Source organism: Dama dama, chromosome 19 (assembly GCF_033118175.1).
Source record: "Dama dama isolate Ldn47 chromosome 19, ASM3311817v1, whole genome shotgun sequence".
Lineage (NCBI taxonomy): Eukaryota > Metazoa > Chordata > Mammalia > Artiodactyla > Cervidae > Dama > Dama dama.
The window spans coordinates 77,011,235-77,027,088 of record NC_083699.1 but is presented as its reverse complement, the minus strand read 5'-3'; the positions used below and the strand labels follow the sequence as shown (position 1 = coordinate 77,027,088).

Below are 15,854 nucleotides of genomic sequence, written 5' to 3'. Positions count from 1 at the left end.
TAAAGTCTTTATTGAATTTGTTACAATATTGTTTCTGCTTTTATGTTTTGGTTTTTTGGCCAGGAGGCATGTGGCATCTTAGCTCTCCCACCAGGGATCAAACCCACACCCCCATTGGAAGGTGCAGTCCTTAACCACTGGACCATGAAGGAAGTCCCAGGCCAGTTCTAAATAAAATTGAAATTAAGAAAATTATTTTTATCCTAGCCAATTTCATCTATTTTGATCTTTCTTTAGATGTGTAATACTATTTCAAAGAACACTAGGCTTATTGTCCTCAAACTGCAATAAAATGCTCTGAATAGATTAAATGTCCAGAAAGCTAAGCCTGGTTTGGATCATACCATATCTGAACATGTTTCACTTGCTTACACAAGCTCCTGCTCTCAAGCTAAGGCTGCTAAAGTTGTGTGTCAAGCAGTTGACAATTTGTGTTGACTATTATGCATTTACGGACTGTGGGCTGAAAGAAAGTTTCTTTCAATGCAAAACCTCTATCTTTTAGAGAGAGAGAACTGCAATGTAGGATCTTGTACAGATTACTGAAATCCTTGTGCCTCAGCTTCTTCACCTGTAAAGGGGGCTGATGAGAATACTGACCTATGAGGATGTTGTGAAGTCATCAGATAGAACCTGAGTTACATTGTTGGCTATTTAATAACCCAAATGTTTTAATCTAAGTCCAAACCCTTCCTATAAGCATATATTCTGATTTATCTACGATGGATAGGGAAAAAATAGGATCATTTCATTCTAGCCTGTTGCTCATTTTATGTCATCAAATTCATGTTTAAGAAAACATTTAATAAAGAGTTGTTTACTTTGATAAAATCCAATGTGATTACTCGGTAGCACTCTAATACTTTGAATTTGGAAGATTTCAGATCATTAACCCACGTCTTCAGGATTCCCTGATGGCTTAGATGGGGAAGAATCTGCCTGCAATGCAGGAGATCTGGATTTGATCTGTGGGTTGGGAAGGGAATGACACCCCACTCCAGTATTCTTGCCTGGGAAACCCCATGGAGAGAGGAGCCTGAAGGGCTACAGTTCACTGAGCAACTAACATTTTCACTTTTCTGTTTCCTCAGGATACCTTGTATTTTAACAACTCTTCTTAAATAGAATTACTTCTGTTCTCATCCCTAACAAGCTCCATGTAAGGAATGTCTTATTTGTCTTGGACTATGGCATGGGTTCTGACCACCCAGTTTCTGCAGCAGGAACACTTTAGATAGACAGGAGATAATAATGACAACTGTAATAATGCCAAATTTGTGTCAAACACTGTTCTAAGCACGTTACATGTATTAAATCATTGAAATGTTACAACACTTTTTTGTTGTTCTCATGTTATGATTGTGTAAGTTGAGACATAGAAAGACTGTGTGATAAAACCCAAGGTCACAGCTTGGTCCAGGGTGGATCTGAAACCTGAATGTGGCTGATGGCTTCAGACTCCATCCTTGCAACCTCTGACAAGAGAGCCGAGTGCACAACCAGAGCGTGAGAACTGGCTAAAAATGTATAATTCATGGAACACCGTTCCTGGCATTTCCAGTCTTTATAAAAACACTATGTTCAATTCCACAGAGAAGCAATTAATGAAGCTCTCACAGCTGTGAAACTGAGACTCAAAGCCTGGTCTCTCTGAGTTTAAACTCAAGCCCTCATGCAGACTCTGCAAAATGGAAGGCGAACAGAAGCCTGATACTTTCTGGAAGAGCGTGTGGCCCTATTGGGAGATGTTAGGAAGTTCATATTTCCTTATTTACTGTGTGTGCTTCTCAGCTTCTCTGAAAAGAACATCACAGCTATGCCCTCCTGCATAGCAATGCACGCTGAGGATTTTCAGTCTGTGTGTGTGTGCGTGCGTGCATGTGTGTGTGCACGTGCACGTGCTCAGTTGCTCAGTCCTGTCAGACTCTCTAGCCTACCAGGCTCCTCTGTCCATGGGATTTCCCAGGCCAGAATACTGTCATTTCCTACTCTAGGGGATTGTCCTGACCCAGAGATCGAACCCACATCTCCTGCAATGGCAGACGGATTCTTTACCAACTCTGTCACAATCTTTATACAGCCCAATTCTGAATGGGCAATACTAGGCATCCTCACAATATTCCAGGAACTGAACGGCCTGAAATATTTTGTAAATATTCTACTTCCCGACACATGGACACAGCACAGTCAATGCAGTTGTCCAAATACGGCTTAGTTGTAGATGCTTCACTTCTAAGTTCATCCAATGAAACTACAGTTACCTTGGAACTGACTTTGGAGTTTGGGGTATTTACGGAAAAAAGATTTTATTGCATGTAAATTTTCAGACCGCTAGTCATTTGGGAGGTTTAGAATCAACCCCACTTATCCACGGTTTGGCTTTCTAAGGTTTCAGTTACCCGCTGTCAACTGCAGTCCAAAAACACTAAGTGGAAAATTTCAGAAATAAATAATTCATAACTTTTCAATTGTGCACTGTTCTCAGTAGCATGGTGAAATTCTGCCCCACCTGCTCCATCCCATATGGGATGTGACTCAGCCCTCTGTCCAGCGTAACCACATGGAATAAACTACAAACTGCTCTGCCACTTAGGAGCCCTCTTGGTTCTAATAAACTTTATTTTGCTTAATAAAGGCCCCAAAGCAAGAATAGTATGCTGGCAATTCAGATGTTCTCTTACTGTGCCAATTTATCAGTTAAACTTTATCAAAAGTAGCTATGAATAGGAAAAATACAGCATATATAGGGCTTGGTATGCTCCACAGTTTCAGGCATCCACTGGAGGTCTTGGATTGTATCCCCTATGGATTAGGGGACATTGTATTCTTCATTTTTCTATTAATAAAGGACTCTTACCCTATATGCAGAACAGAAAAAGAGACACAGAAATACAGAACAGACTTTTGAACTTTGTGGGAGAATGTGAGGGTGGGATATTTCAAAAGAACAGCATGTATACTATCTATGGTGAAACAGATCACCAGCCCAGGTGGGATGCACGAGACAAGTGCTCCGGCCTGGTGCACTGGGAAGACACAGAGGAATCGGGTGGAGAGGGAGGTGGGAGGGGGGATCGGGATTGGGAATACATGTAAATCCATGGCTGATTCATATCAATGTATGACAAAACCCACTGGAAAAAAAAATAATAATAATAAAAAAAAAAAAGAAAAATAAATAAATAAATAAATAAAACTATTTCTGTTTTATAAAAGTCAAAAAAAAAAAAAAAAGGACTCAATTTCCTTTAGAGAAGAGAAACATGGGACTCAGATGTCAAATAATCCACTGCACCTGAAAATTGTATCATTCATTGAAAATAGGAGTGTTCACTGCATCATCAGATTGCTTCATATGTGTAATATGGTATTACATACATGTTATACAGTATCCTAAGAATACTCACTCGTATCCAACTCACTGCAAGCCCATAGACTGTAGCCTGCCAGGCTCCTCTGTCCATGGAATTCTCAGGCAAGAATACTGAAATGAGTTGCCATTTCCTATTACAGGGAATCTTCCCCACCCAGGAATCGAATCCATGTCTCTTGTGTCTCCTGCCCTAGCAGGCAGATTTTTTACCACTGAGCCACAGGGGAAGCCCTATGCAGTATCACACAACCCAAAAAATTGAGTAGGGAAGCACAGTAACATGTGGAGCTCAAGAATTGCAGAATTAAATTCAGAAAGTGAGTTTATGTGCATATTATCTGGGTTAGCTTGGGCTGCCATAACAGAACACCATAGACTCAGTGGCTTAACCAGAATATGTCTATTTCTCATAATTCTGGAGGCTGGAAGTCCAAGACCAGGGTCCCAGCAAGGTCAGGGTCTGGTGAGATCTTTTCCTTTCTCACCGTAGACTCACAGGTCTCTTCTCTTACACAGCCACAGTCCTAAGGGATTAAGGCCCAACCCTTACAACCTCATCAAACCTTACTTACCATCTACAGGCCCCATTTCCAGATACAGACACATGGAGATTAGAACTTTTGCATTTGGGTGTGAGGGGCACAATTTTGTCCATAGCATGATCTGAAAATGCAATTCAAGCAGTTTCCCTCGAGCCCTGGTGTCTTGGCGCAGGACCACCTTAATTCTGTCCCATCCTGGCCCCCAGCCCAGCGTGACTGTGAGTGTGAGCTCCTCAAAGCTGAAGGAGAGGCAGCTGGGGGAAGGGGGCAGCTGCCAGCTGGCGTTCTGACTCAGCTGGGGCAGGGCTGGGGGCAGCCCAGGAACTGCTGGGTGCTGGCACCTCTAGCCATACCACTGAGACTTTCTGAATTTTGCTTCCTTCCTTTAAAAAAAAAATTTGTTTAAGGATCCTCTTCAATAAGTATTTATCAGTTGTCTATTATGGGTCAAGCAGGAAATAGAAAGATGTAAAATAGGAGAGAGAGAGTCAAAAAAATTAAAAGGATGTGTTACTATTTTGGGTCAAACAGTGTTCTCCCCAAATCCACACCCTTCCTGGGAGCTCAGAATGAAACCTTATTTGGAAATAGGGTCACTGCAGATGGAAATTTTCAAAATGCGGTCATACTGAAGTAGGTGGGCCCTTAAGTCAGCATAACTGGTGTCCTTACAAACAGAGGAGACACAGAGTCACACACACAGGAATACAGCCAAGTGATGACCGAGACAGAGCCTGGAGTGTGTGTCCACCAGCTAAGGAACGCCAAGGACAACTGGAAGCACCAAACCTGGAGGAGACGCATGGACCAACTCCTCCCCTAGATTTCTCAGAGGGAGCATGGACTTCCTGACACCTTGACCTTGGACTTCCGGCTTGCTAAACTGTGACAGAGTAAATTCCTGTTATTTTAAGCCACCAAGGGAGTGACTGTTTGGAAACTAATAGTTATTATCAAAATCAAAGAGTAATGTAAAGGCAAATTCACTCATGTTTGGGGGAAAGTTCAGTTCTATGTTAGTTATGCTCTGCTGGAAGTGGCAGGAAGGGAGCAGGCAGAGATTGGAATTGATCAATCCCAGGAGAGAAGACAGATCCAAAGTCAGGATCTGCAGAAGTGATGAATGAAGTCTGGCAAAGGGATGATATGAAAAATGGAGAAAGTGAGGATTGAGAAAGGGAGGTGGTGAGGACCGAGTTTGGGGGTCTATTCACATTTCTGAGCAGGGAAGAAAAGATGTGAACTCAAGGAAAGAGAAAGTGAAGAAATAGACAGGACAAATTCCCCCATGGCTGTGCAGAGGGGCGGCCAGTGGAGGAGGCGGTCAGAGAGAATGTGCACCAAGAGACAGATATTAGGAAGCCTTGAGGAACCTTGACAAGGTAAGTTTCAGTAGAATGTAAGGGGCATAGACAAAATCACTACAGTAGGAATAATGATGAGTATAGACTATTCTTTTAACAAATTTTCCAGGGAAAAATGAATGAATGAAAGCATTGTTGTTGTTGTTCCATAGCTAAATTGTGTCCAACACTGTGTGACCCCATGGACTGTAGCACACCAGGTTTCCCTATCCTTCATTATGGTATGGAAGCTGGCAAAGGAAAGTGTTCTTTAAAACTGGGGGAGCTGAGAACCTGTGTCATAAGACATACAGTAATTACTGAAGAGCTGATGGCAGAGGCCACAGTGGAGAAAACAGATGGAAACAGGTCCAAGAAAAGTCAGGGGGTCATGACCACAGCACTGGTCGGGGAGTAGACTGGAAACAAACAGAAAAAAATAGCATGATGAATCCAATGTTTGAGGTAGGAGAGGTCACTGGAGAGAGCTGGTTTCAGACACAATGTAATGAAAGATATTTTTTGAACATTAGAGAGTAGGCCCACAAGGGGCTGGGAGTGGGCAGCTTAAGAACTAGGAAAAGCTTGGAAGCCACTTTCAGCAACACGGAAAAGATTGACAGAAATATCCAAAGATCTGGAGAGACAGTGAAGGGTAGTTAAAATTAACTGGTGTGAATGGTCAGCCAGGCTCAGCAGGCTGGGGGAGGGAGAAGCCAATGATGCAACTATATGAACTGGGGGATTCTGTTGCTGATGGGGATGCTGAGAAGAGAAGAAGTCTGGGATGCTGAAAGTTTTACTGTCCTGCCCTATCTGCCCGGAAGTTAAACCAGAAAGGGCAGACAAGCATGGTGCCTCTGCTTGGAGCTCCTGCCACAGACATAGCTAGTGAGGGACCTCCTTCCACTTGGATTCACCCAGTACATAAGAGGACGCAGCATTAAGAGCCCAGCATTATTCATATTTATCTCAGGTCTTGGTCTTGATTTCATACTGACCTCTTATTCTGAAGGAATTCCCTGGTGAAGAATCTGCCTGCAATGCAGGAGAACCAGGTTCAATCCCTGGGTCGGGAAGATCCCCTGGAGAAGGAAATGGCAACCCACTCCAGTATCCTTGCCTGGAAAATCCCAAGGATGGAGGAAACTGGCAGGCTACAGTCCATGGGGTCACAAAGAGTTGGACATGACTGAAGTGACGTCACTTTTACTTTTCTTACTCTGAATCAAAAACTATGTTTGGAAATCTTGAATCCTGCTTTCTTATACTATGGCACATTGCCCAAGCAAATTTCGATTCATGACATCTGATTTTACTTGATGATAGTGATAATATCAACAGTATTATTTATTGTCATCACTGCCTGATCATATTTCATGAATGATCCTGTTAGTCTCTTCAATTTTGCTGAAATGAAACTTCACAAATGAGCAAGAGACCAGAAAATGCACTTGGGTCCAAAAGACATCTGAATGACTAGGTTTACCATCTGTTTCTCAAGTCTAGAAAGAACCAAAATAACAGATAGAGAGGAGAACAGGCAGGCGATCACTAATAGCCGAACATAAAATGAAACTGTATTGACATTCAAGTGGAGCCAAGAAAGAATCTGGCTCAATGTGCTTGGGGATATTAAAGAATTTGGGGTGAGATCTATCTATAGGCTGTGAAATATGGGTAGGAGGTGATAAAGTCCTCAAAGTATGTCTTATTCATGTGGTTTTTCCAGCCTTTGGTACTGGGCATATTTGAAAAGTGATGGTTGAATGAGTGAGAAAATGAGCGAAAATGGCAAGGCACCATCATTGAAGAAGCTGCATTGTACAGAGAAGAGTCTGAGGCTGCTACCCTTGGAGAATTCCCGAAGGGTTACCACACCCACAGTGGATAAGACTGGCTCACTGTGCCTAAAACGTAAAAATACTGCTTATGCTGAACATCTGCTTTCCTTCTAGGAGTCTGGAATCAGGGGACATGCCAGGCACATGCCTACGTGACGAGCCCCCCGGTGAAAACTGTGGGTAGCAAGTCTTTAATGAGCTTCCTGACAGACAGCATTTCATATCCAGCACTGCTCTTTGCTGGGAGAATAAACTCATTCCCTGTGACTCCAGGGAGAAGGAAGTCTTGGAAGCTCACACCTGGTTTCCTTCTGATTTCTCCCCGGGTGCCTCTTTCCTGTGCTGTTGTGCTCGGCATCCTTTTGGGATGGGAAAAACCCCAGCAGTGGGCACAGAAGGCCTGGCTGCAGGGTCTTGGGAGTCTTCCCACTGAATAACCGAGCCCTTGACACACACATCAAATTAAAATTCTATGAGATTAAATCTAAGATGAAGAAAAATAACTTGGACGGTAGTTGGCTCAGAAGGAGATTATTTAATTTGCAATTTTAGTATTCTGCTATTGTATTGTAAGGGGAACCAGTGAAACCAACCTTTATCCCATGAGGAAGCTGCAGCAGGAGAAAGAGGCAGTTGCCCTGTGTTGCCCAGAGAATCTGTGTCAGAGTTACAGTTGGAAGTCATATTCTCCAGGTAACACTCGGGGTAAGAAAGCAAGGGGTACTGTTGGCTGACCTAATGACTCATGCCATCTTGCAGATCAGGGGTCTTACACACACACACACACACCCCTTCACACACACACACACCCCTTCACACACACACCCTCACACACACAAACACCCCTTCACACACACACACCCTCACACACACACACACACACACCCCTTCACACACACACACCCCTTCACACACACACACCCTCACACACACACACACCCCTTCACACACACACACCCTCACACCCTCACACACACACACTCCACAGATGCTCTAGGCTAAATTTGGTACCAAACTTTCTTGTTTCTTTTTTTTGTTTGTTTAAATATTATGTTAACATGCCTATCACCATGAGTCACTCTTTCTGTCTCAGTAGTTCAGAAGTCAGAAACATATTTTTTATTTGATTCAGCCTACGATCTACAAGGTGCAGTTTCTCATTTTGAGTGTGGGGATTTGTCTTCTCCATGAAGACTATCAGAAGTCTCTCTGTTTACTCTGGGTCTTTTGGGGTCTCGTTACTGAGTCATTTTTGGAAAGCCAGGCTTGTGTCCGTCATCAGTACGACCTCCAGCCTCACTGTTACGTGAGCTTTCTCCAGATCTGTAAACAACCTGGGTTTCAATTACTTCCAGGTAGCAGTAGAATAACATGTAAAAACTAATTTAGTGAGCAACAGACTTAAAAGGCAAAATTATAATCAATTAATGGCTTTTAAAAAGAAAGAGAACAGGACCCTCCCTTCTGCTCAACTTCCATGTGGAATATATTTTTCAGTTAGCCTGATCCCCAAAATACAGCACAGTGAAAATATTACATCTCCCCACTGTTTGAATATTCCTAAATATTCGCTGGAAGGACTGATGCTGAAGCTGAAGCTCCAATACTTTGGCCACCTGATGTGAAGCGCCAATTCATTTGAAAAGACCTCAGTGCTGGGAAAGATTGAAGGCATAAAGAGAAGGGAGTGGCAGAGGATGAGATGGTTAGATAGCATCACCTACTCAATGGACCCGAATCTGAGCAAACTCTGGGAGACAGTGAAGGACAGGGAAGTCTGGCATGCTGTAGTCCATGGGGTCGCAGAGTCAGACACGACTTAGTGACCTGAACAAAAACAGCCACCCTTTCAATTCCAGTTTGCTGCATATTTCTTGTGCTAAGAATAATTTCCAGTGTTTGAAATAAGGCTCCTTATTTGCTGAATATCAATATAGATAATAGATAGGTAGATGGATGGATGGGTGGATAGATAGACATAAAGATATTTCTCTTACAGTTTCCATTTTGCCCTATAAATTTACTTTTAATGAGTGTTAAAGAAATGCTTCTTAATTCTGCAACTCCCTGGTACCTTAAAAATCAAAGACGAAGCTTTCAAATGACTATAGGTCTGCTCCTTATATTATTTTGATGTTGATCTGATTCCTTTTGCTCATAAGCACCTTGAGGGCAGAATTGGGTCTGATTGCCATGGCAACACGAGCAGCTATCTAAGAGAATGCTTTGAAAATGCCCAGTGCCTAGAAGTCAACTTAAAGTGTAAGTGCCTTAGAAAGAGGGGCCACAGGCTCGCAGAGCTCTTTGAGACAGGAACAGAACATAACAGGCAAACACCCCGCCCACTGCAGCATCACTATTCCTGCCCCCAACAGCTGTGCGCCTCTCTCCATCCAAAAGAAAGAGAAAGTCACTCAGTCATGTCCTGACTCTTTGTGACCCCATGGACTAAACAGTCCATGGAATTCTCCAGGCTAGAATACTGGAGTGGGTAGCCTTTCCCAGGGGATCTTCCCAACCCAGGGATCAAACCCAGGTCTCCTGCATTGCAGGTGGATTCTTTACCAGCTGAGCCAGGAGGGAAGCCTAAAAGAAAGTCCAAATGAAAATAGGTCACATCAAATCTGCTTTTAGTTTTAAGTTTGCTGAAATGTTCTTAAGACAACCTTCAGGGCTCATATATACAATGTAATTATTTTCCTCATACTAAAATGCAAAGACTGTCTTAAATGTTCACTTCTTTTGTGAAACATTTCCTGTCTCCCCAGGCAAAATGATTCAAAGGTATATGTTCTTGTAATGTTTGCCCATATAGGGGCCACAGCTTGCACCTGCCGCACGGAACAGTAATCTCTTCCCGGAGCTTCCTACAAGCTGAAGCTATCTCCACGGGTGGGTGGGGGGTAAACTCAGGCGGGGGATGCTCCTTAAAGCACAGCCCTGCCTTATCTGTGACGACCAGACCCAAAGACAGCAGCCAAAACCCACAACACACGTTTTTCATGTGAAGTGCTGGGCTGACGTCCTCTGATATTTAATGTGGGCAGAAAATTGTTCTTTTTTACTCTACATACAGTAAGAAGATAATCATCCTTGGACTTAAACTCATTGATCCTCAGAGATGAAACTCTCCTTGAGCCATCGCTAATAGAGGTGTTCAGATGAGAAATATTGGGCCAGTGCAAAAGAGGGAGGCAGATTCTCCAGGAATGGGGGAATGGTAACGTGTTTGCTTTTTCAATTTTCCAAATCCGGTTACCCTTGGGCTGTGTCTTTGATGTTAATGTGGCTAAACCCCCAGTGAGATTTTCAGAATTTTATCAGAGGAAACAGACGTGGAGCGCTGGGCTCTCTGACTGCCAGCCTCCCTGGCCAGGAAGAAATTCACAACAGGCTATTGAGTGAAACCTGGACACAGAGTTATGGACATTGTCCTTCTCCAGCGGGGTCCTACATATCCATCTTCATATCAACAATACCCCCTGATGCACATCCCTCCTCAGAGTACTACATTTTTATTGGGCTACATTCATATCTGATAGTCAAAGGCTCTCATTTTTGCTTAGAGGATGAGAAGTGATAAGGGTGCGTTAAAAATGCCTTCAGACCTCATCACGCTTGCTTTTCCTGGCTTATTTCAGAAAGGTGGTAAGACAGGAACCATCAAATTAAAAGAGGACATTACATGCAAGATATGTGGCTGAGATGTTTTCTCTTCACACAATTACTAGCCTCTCATCAGGGTCCTGGGTTCGAGCCCCATGTTGGGCGCATGCTTTGGGGGTCTTCTATGGTGGCTCAGATGGTAAAGAATCTACCTGCAATGCGGGAGACCCAGGTTCCAACCCTGGGTCAGGAAGATCCCCTGGAGGAAGGCATGGAAACCGACTCCAGTCAGTATTCTTGCCTGGAGAATCCCACGGACAGAGGAACCTGGCGGGTTACAGTCCACAGGGTCGGTCACGAATGAGTGACTAACACTTTCACCTTCATCTTCCACTGTGCCAGAGTCTGAGGGTCAAGGTCAACCACGGGGTGTCTTGTGGCTCAGATGAGGCGCCCAGGTAGACCGCAGAGCAGAGGGTAAAGCAGCATTGGATACAAGGCACCCTTCCCTCCCGGGGAGATTGAGATTCCTTCTTGCCACCTGTCTTAGCTCTGCTGCTATAACAAAATACACAAAATGTCAAAAACAGACATTTACTCTCGACAGTTCTGGACTTGGGTAGTTGGAGATCAGAGTGCTGGCATGGTTGGGGGTGTTGGTGAGGGCCTTCTCGGTTTCTGGGCTGCAGACAGCCACCCTTACACCCTGTGTTCACGTGTTGCAAAAGAGTTCCATTCTCCTCTAACAAGGTCATTAATCCCATCATCAGGGCCCCACCCTCAGGACCTCATCTAACCCTAATCACTTTCCAAAGGCCTCCCCTCCCAACACCATCACAGCAGGTGAGGACTTCAACATGAATTTGGAGGGGTGGGGGGGGGGGCGGTGGGATGCAAATGTTCAGCCTATAACTGAATTCCTTCCAAAGATTGATCAAAATATAAATGAACTGATGTACATTCTTAACATCAGTGATATAATGAACTCACACAACAAAAAGGCGCAACTTGATCCCTGAGTCCACATTCGGGCCAACTCAGACCCGCCCTGGGAAGAAATCGGTGCATGACCTAATGCACGTGAAGCTAGTGACACCATGGAACATGTGTATGTGCTAAGTCACTTCCGTCGTGTTCAACTCTTTGAAACCCCATGGACCATAGCACACCAGGCGCCCCTGTCCATGGGATTCTTCAGGCAAGAATACTGGAGTGGGTTTCCAAGCCCCCCTCTAGGACTGATGCCACGATAGGAATGGCCAATGACACCATGCCGCTCCCACAGAAACGCTGATAAACCTCGGCTGGTATACTCACCCCTAAAATGACATAACCCAGCCTTATTCTTTCAGCCTTGTTTGCCCAAGATGAAGGGCAATATTAGTATGTTGTGCCAATAAAAGCCATTTTGTTTATTTTTATAGGAATATACCCATCTTGAATTTCTTTTTCATTGAAAAGAAACACCTGGACAACAGATACCCATTTAAATTAGCCAAGATTTCCCAAGAGCCCTGGCCTTGAGCCCCAAGACTCACCTGTTAACACCAGACCTTTGCTGCTCTGCTTCTCCTAGGGATACTCTGGCACCACCGGGCTGAGGAGTGGCCCCCAAACATCACCACGGTGGATGGACAGGGCTCACCTGCACAGTCGCTTCACCCTCTCCTGATTGCTCTCAGCTCTGAGCTGTCTCAAGGCAGCCCCTCCAGCTCACTCTGACCCACCCCTGAGCTCACTGCACTAGGAGTTATATGCATGTCAGCATCCCCTCCACTCACCAGATATAAAACTCCTCTCCTTTTATTTTCATTAGGCACATGTTGGCAGAAGAAAAAAGTCTATTCACATAGATTACAAAAAGGTGAAACATGAATGAAAGCATACCATTAGTTAAAGGTATCTGGGAAACACAAGAATAGATATAGATATATAGATATAGATATAGATACAGATTGGAGGAGGAAATGGCAACCTATTCTAGTATGCTTGCTTGGAAAATTCAATGGACAGAGGAGCCTGGCGGGCTATATTCCATGGGGTCACAAAGAGTTGGACATGACTTAGTGAATGAGCATAGATATAGATATATAACCTCATGTAGGTATTTCTATTTCTCACCCAGATTTCCAGTTCTCTCCTTTCAGGCACATGCCCCATTAAATTCAGACATGGCCGTGTGACTTGCTTCATCAAATAAATGTAACAGAAGCAAAATCTGTCACCTCTAAGGAGAAGCACTTAGAAGCAGGTTGTCACTCTCCCTGGCGCTCTCCCTCTTCTAGGGCGGACGCTGAGGTTGCATATTTGATGGTGGCTATAAGGTGGTAGGGGTTCCCTGAGCCTAGGTCCTCTAGTGTGTGAGGTTCCACACATCACACCAATTTCTCCCCTTCCCCGAACCCACAAACCCCTGCCATGCACATCTGAATGTTCCTGACTCCAATCTGGGCCTCAGCTAGACTAACTTGTCATCAAGCTTCTCCATCTGTGGTCAAGAAACTAAAATGACCTCTAAAGTAAAGCAGTTAAGATCATTAAACAATCAAAATTAGCAAATAAAACTGTACAGGTGAATCTCTATTCCGATTATTGCAATCACATTTAAGTCTTAAACTCAGTATATTTTTCAATACTGTAAGTTAACAAATTACTATGATTAATAAACATACTAGCAAGGAATTTATTGTTCAGTGAAGTGTGAGGGACTTTAAATTCACTATAAGATGATATTAAAGAAAGCCAAAAACATCAATTATCCCCTAGAGTTCACTGTAATGCATGATAAAGATGAAAAATTTAATTTTTGATTTGGAGTTTGTACTACTTTAACGATTTTTTAATGTTCCTTGTTGTAATAGCAACCTATCCTATCTAGCAAATCAATAAGATAAGTAATACAAATGCTCTTTCACCATGGGAGTTTAGCTCCAGTTTTATATCTCTATAAACTGACACAAAGTTGGTGGTATTCAATAGTGACATTAGAATGTGCGCGTGGACATGCACTCACTCAAGCACATGTGCACAAGGACATGTAGAGAAAACCAGTCATTTATAACCCATTATGCCACATTTAATGCTCATCACGACGACTTTTCCAAAAGCATCTAATAGGCATTATCCAAAGATGTGCAACATAGGAAAACTGAGCCAAGTTCTGCATGGCTTTCCAATTAAGGTGCAAGGAGCAAGAACTCAGCTTGAAAACCATGAGAAAAGAAGAACCACAATGTCTTAAGCTAGATTTCCGTGCTATCTTTTCTAGATACCAAAAGTAAACCAGTAAGCTATTTATGTACATATCTATCTATCTACTTATCTATCTGCATGTATTTCAGCACTGACTACATATCCCAAATAAAATCTTTAAGAGGCCAGAGATACCACATGACTCTGAAGACATTTGAAAGGCTGAGAATAGCATAAAATCAGGGTTTCCATCTTCCAGATTACAGAGAATATCAGAATATAAATTCTGAGGTTTCTCACAGATAACAACAATTGTATATTTCTATTCCCAGGAGCAGAAATAAAATCAAAATATCTCCTTGGTAACTTGGAAACCAAAAGTAACTCAATGACTATACACATAATGCAAGGAACAAATTTCTATCCATCAGTCAATTCACTGGAGACTATGAGTCCAGCCATATAAACCAAAAGAAAACACTGATATCACGTTTAATCTAAAACGGCGTCAACATGAAGCATACAAATTCTTCATTACAGTGGGCAAATAGATGGAGACCTGATTCGTTATCCAGAAGGAGCTGTGCGCAGGAGAGCCTGGTGCCCTGCCTGCCCAAGGAAGCCCACACCCTACCTGAGATGAGTGACACGGTGTCTTTCTCCCATGAGACCACGGTGACGTAGGCCTCCACCGAGGAGGGGATAATGCACTTGAAGACCGCGACATTGCCTCTCATGGTTTTCTGGTCCTCCACACGGACTGTATAGGGCTCCCGTAAAACTGGAAGGTAAGCAGAGGACCGTGGTAACACACACAGGCTCATTCTGAGAGCATCTCATCTGAATACACACACTGTATCTTTCACATATCAACTGCATCAAGTATAATATTTATTGGAAAAAAAATTAAGAAACCTGTATTTCACATCTTAAAAGACTTTCAGTCTCTTAATAATAAAGTTCATTAAGAACTAAAGGGCATGTGTATATCTAAAAACAGTTGATCTAATCTCTAAATGTACCCAGATGTGAGTAGTTTTTGTTCATTTTGCTTTGTTTTCTTAACATTGGAGTATAGTTGATTAACAATGTTGTATTACTTTCAAGTGTACGACAAAGAGGCTCAGCCAAAAATATACATGGATCTATTTTTTTTTTTTTCAAATTCTTTTCCCAGTTATGCTGATATAGAATACTGAGGGGAGTTTCCTTTGCTATACAGTAGGTCCTCGTTGGTTATCCATGGATGGACCTAAAGATTGTCATACTGAGTGAGTAAGTCAGATAGAGAAAGGGAAATATCATATGATGATGCTTATAGTGGAACCTAAAAAAATAATTATACAAGTGAAAGTGAAAGTGTTAGCTGCTCAGTCGTGTCCGACTCTTTGCAACCCCATGGACTGTAGCCTACCAGTCTCCTCTGTCCATGGGATTCTCCAGGCAAGAATACTAGAGTAGGTTGCCATTCCCTTCTCCAGGGGATCTTCCTCACCCAGGGGTTGAACCCACTCCTCCTGCATTGTAGGCAGATTCTTTACCTACTGAGCCACCTGGAAAGCAGCCACACTGCTACATTTTAAAAAAAGGGGGAAGTAGTTTCTTAAACTGGAGTTATAATGATAGGAAACTTCCATGTCCTGTAAGGAACAAGGAAAAACATTTCAGACTATGAACAGAAAGAATTTAAAAAATAAAATAAAAAAAGACAACCTCTCCTGGAAATCCTTAAAACTATGTGATAATTATAATAACTCTTTGAAAGTGAACTTCTGACAATGGCAAAGCAGTTTGGGAGATGATGGTTCTGCTTCCTGTCACTTAGGCAACGATGCTGATAAGGGAGCCTGACCAGGCACTCCCAACAACAGGAGTGGCCCAGCAAAGGCTGAGGGGACTTCCACAAGCTAGCTGCCTAGGCCAAAAGAAGGGGTGCTGGGGGCCAGTGCCCACC

The 15,854-nt window shown here is 43.1% G+C and overlaps 1 protein-coding gene across 1 annotated transcript in view; it reads right to left on the bottom strand.

The window, feature by feature from the left end:
• DSCAM (DS cell adhesion molecule) overlaps positions 1 to 15,854 on the bottom strand; it is a 664,082-nt gene that overhangs the window by 634,894 nt on the left and 13,334 nt on the right. The window contains exon 3 of the mRNA XM_061168054.1: positions 14,535 to 14,681. Within this exon, the coding sequence (XP_061024037.1) occupies positions 14,535 to 14,681 (147 nt within the window). The remainder of the gene's footprint in view (positions 1 to 14,534; positions 14,682 to 15,854) is intronic.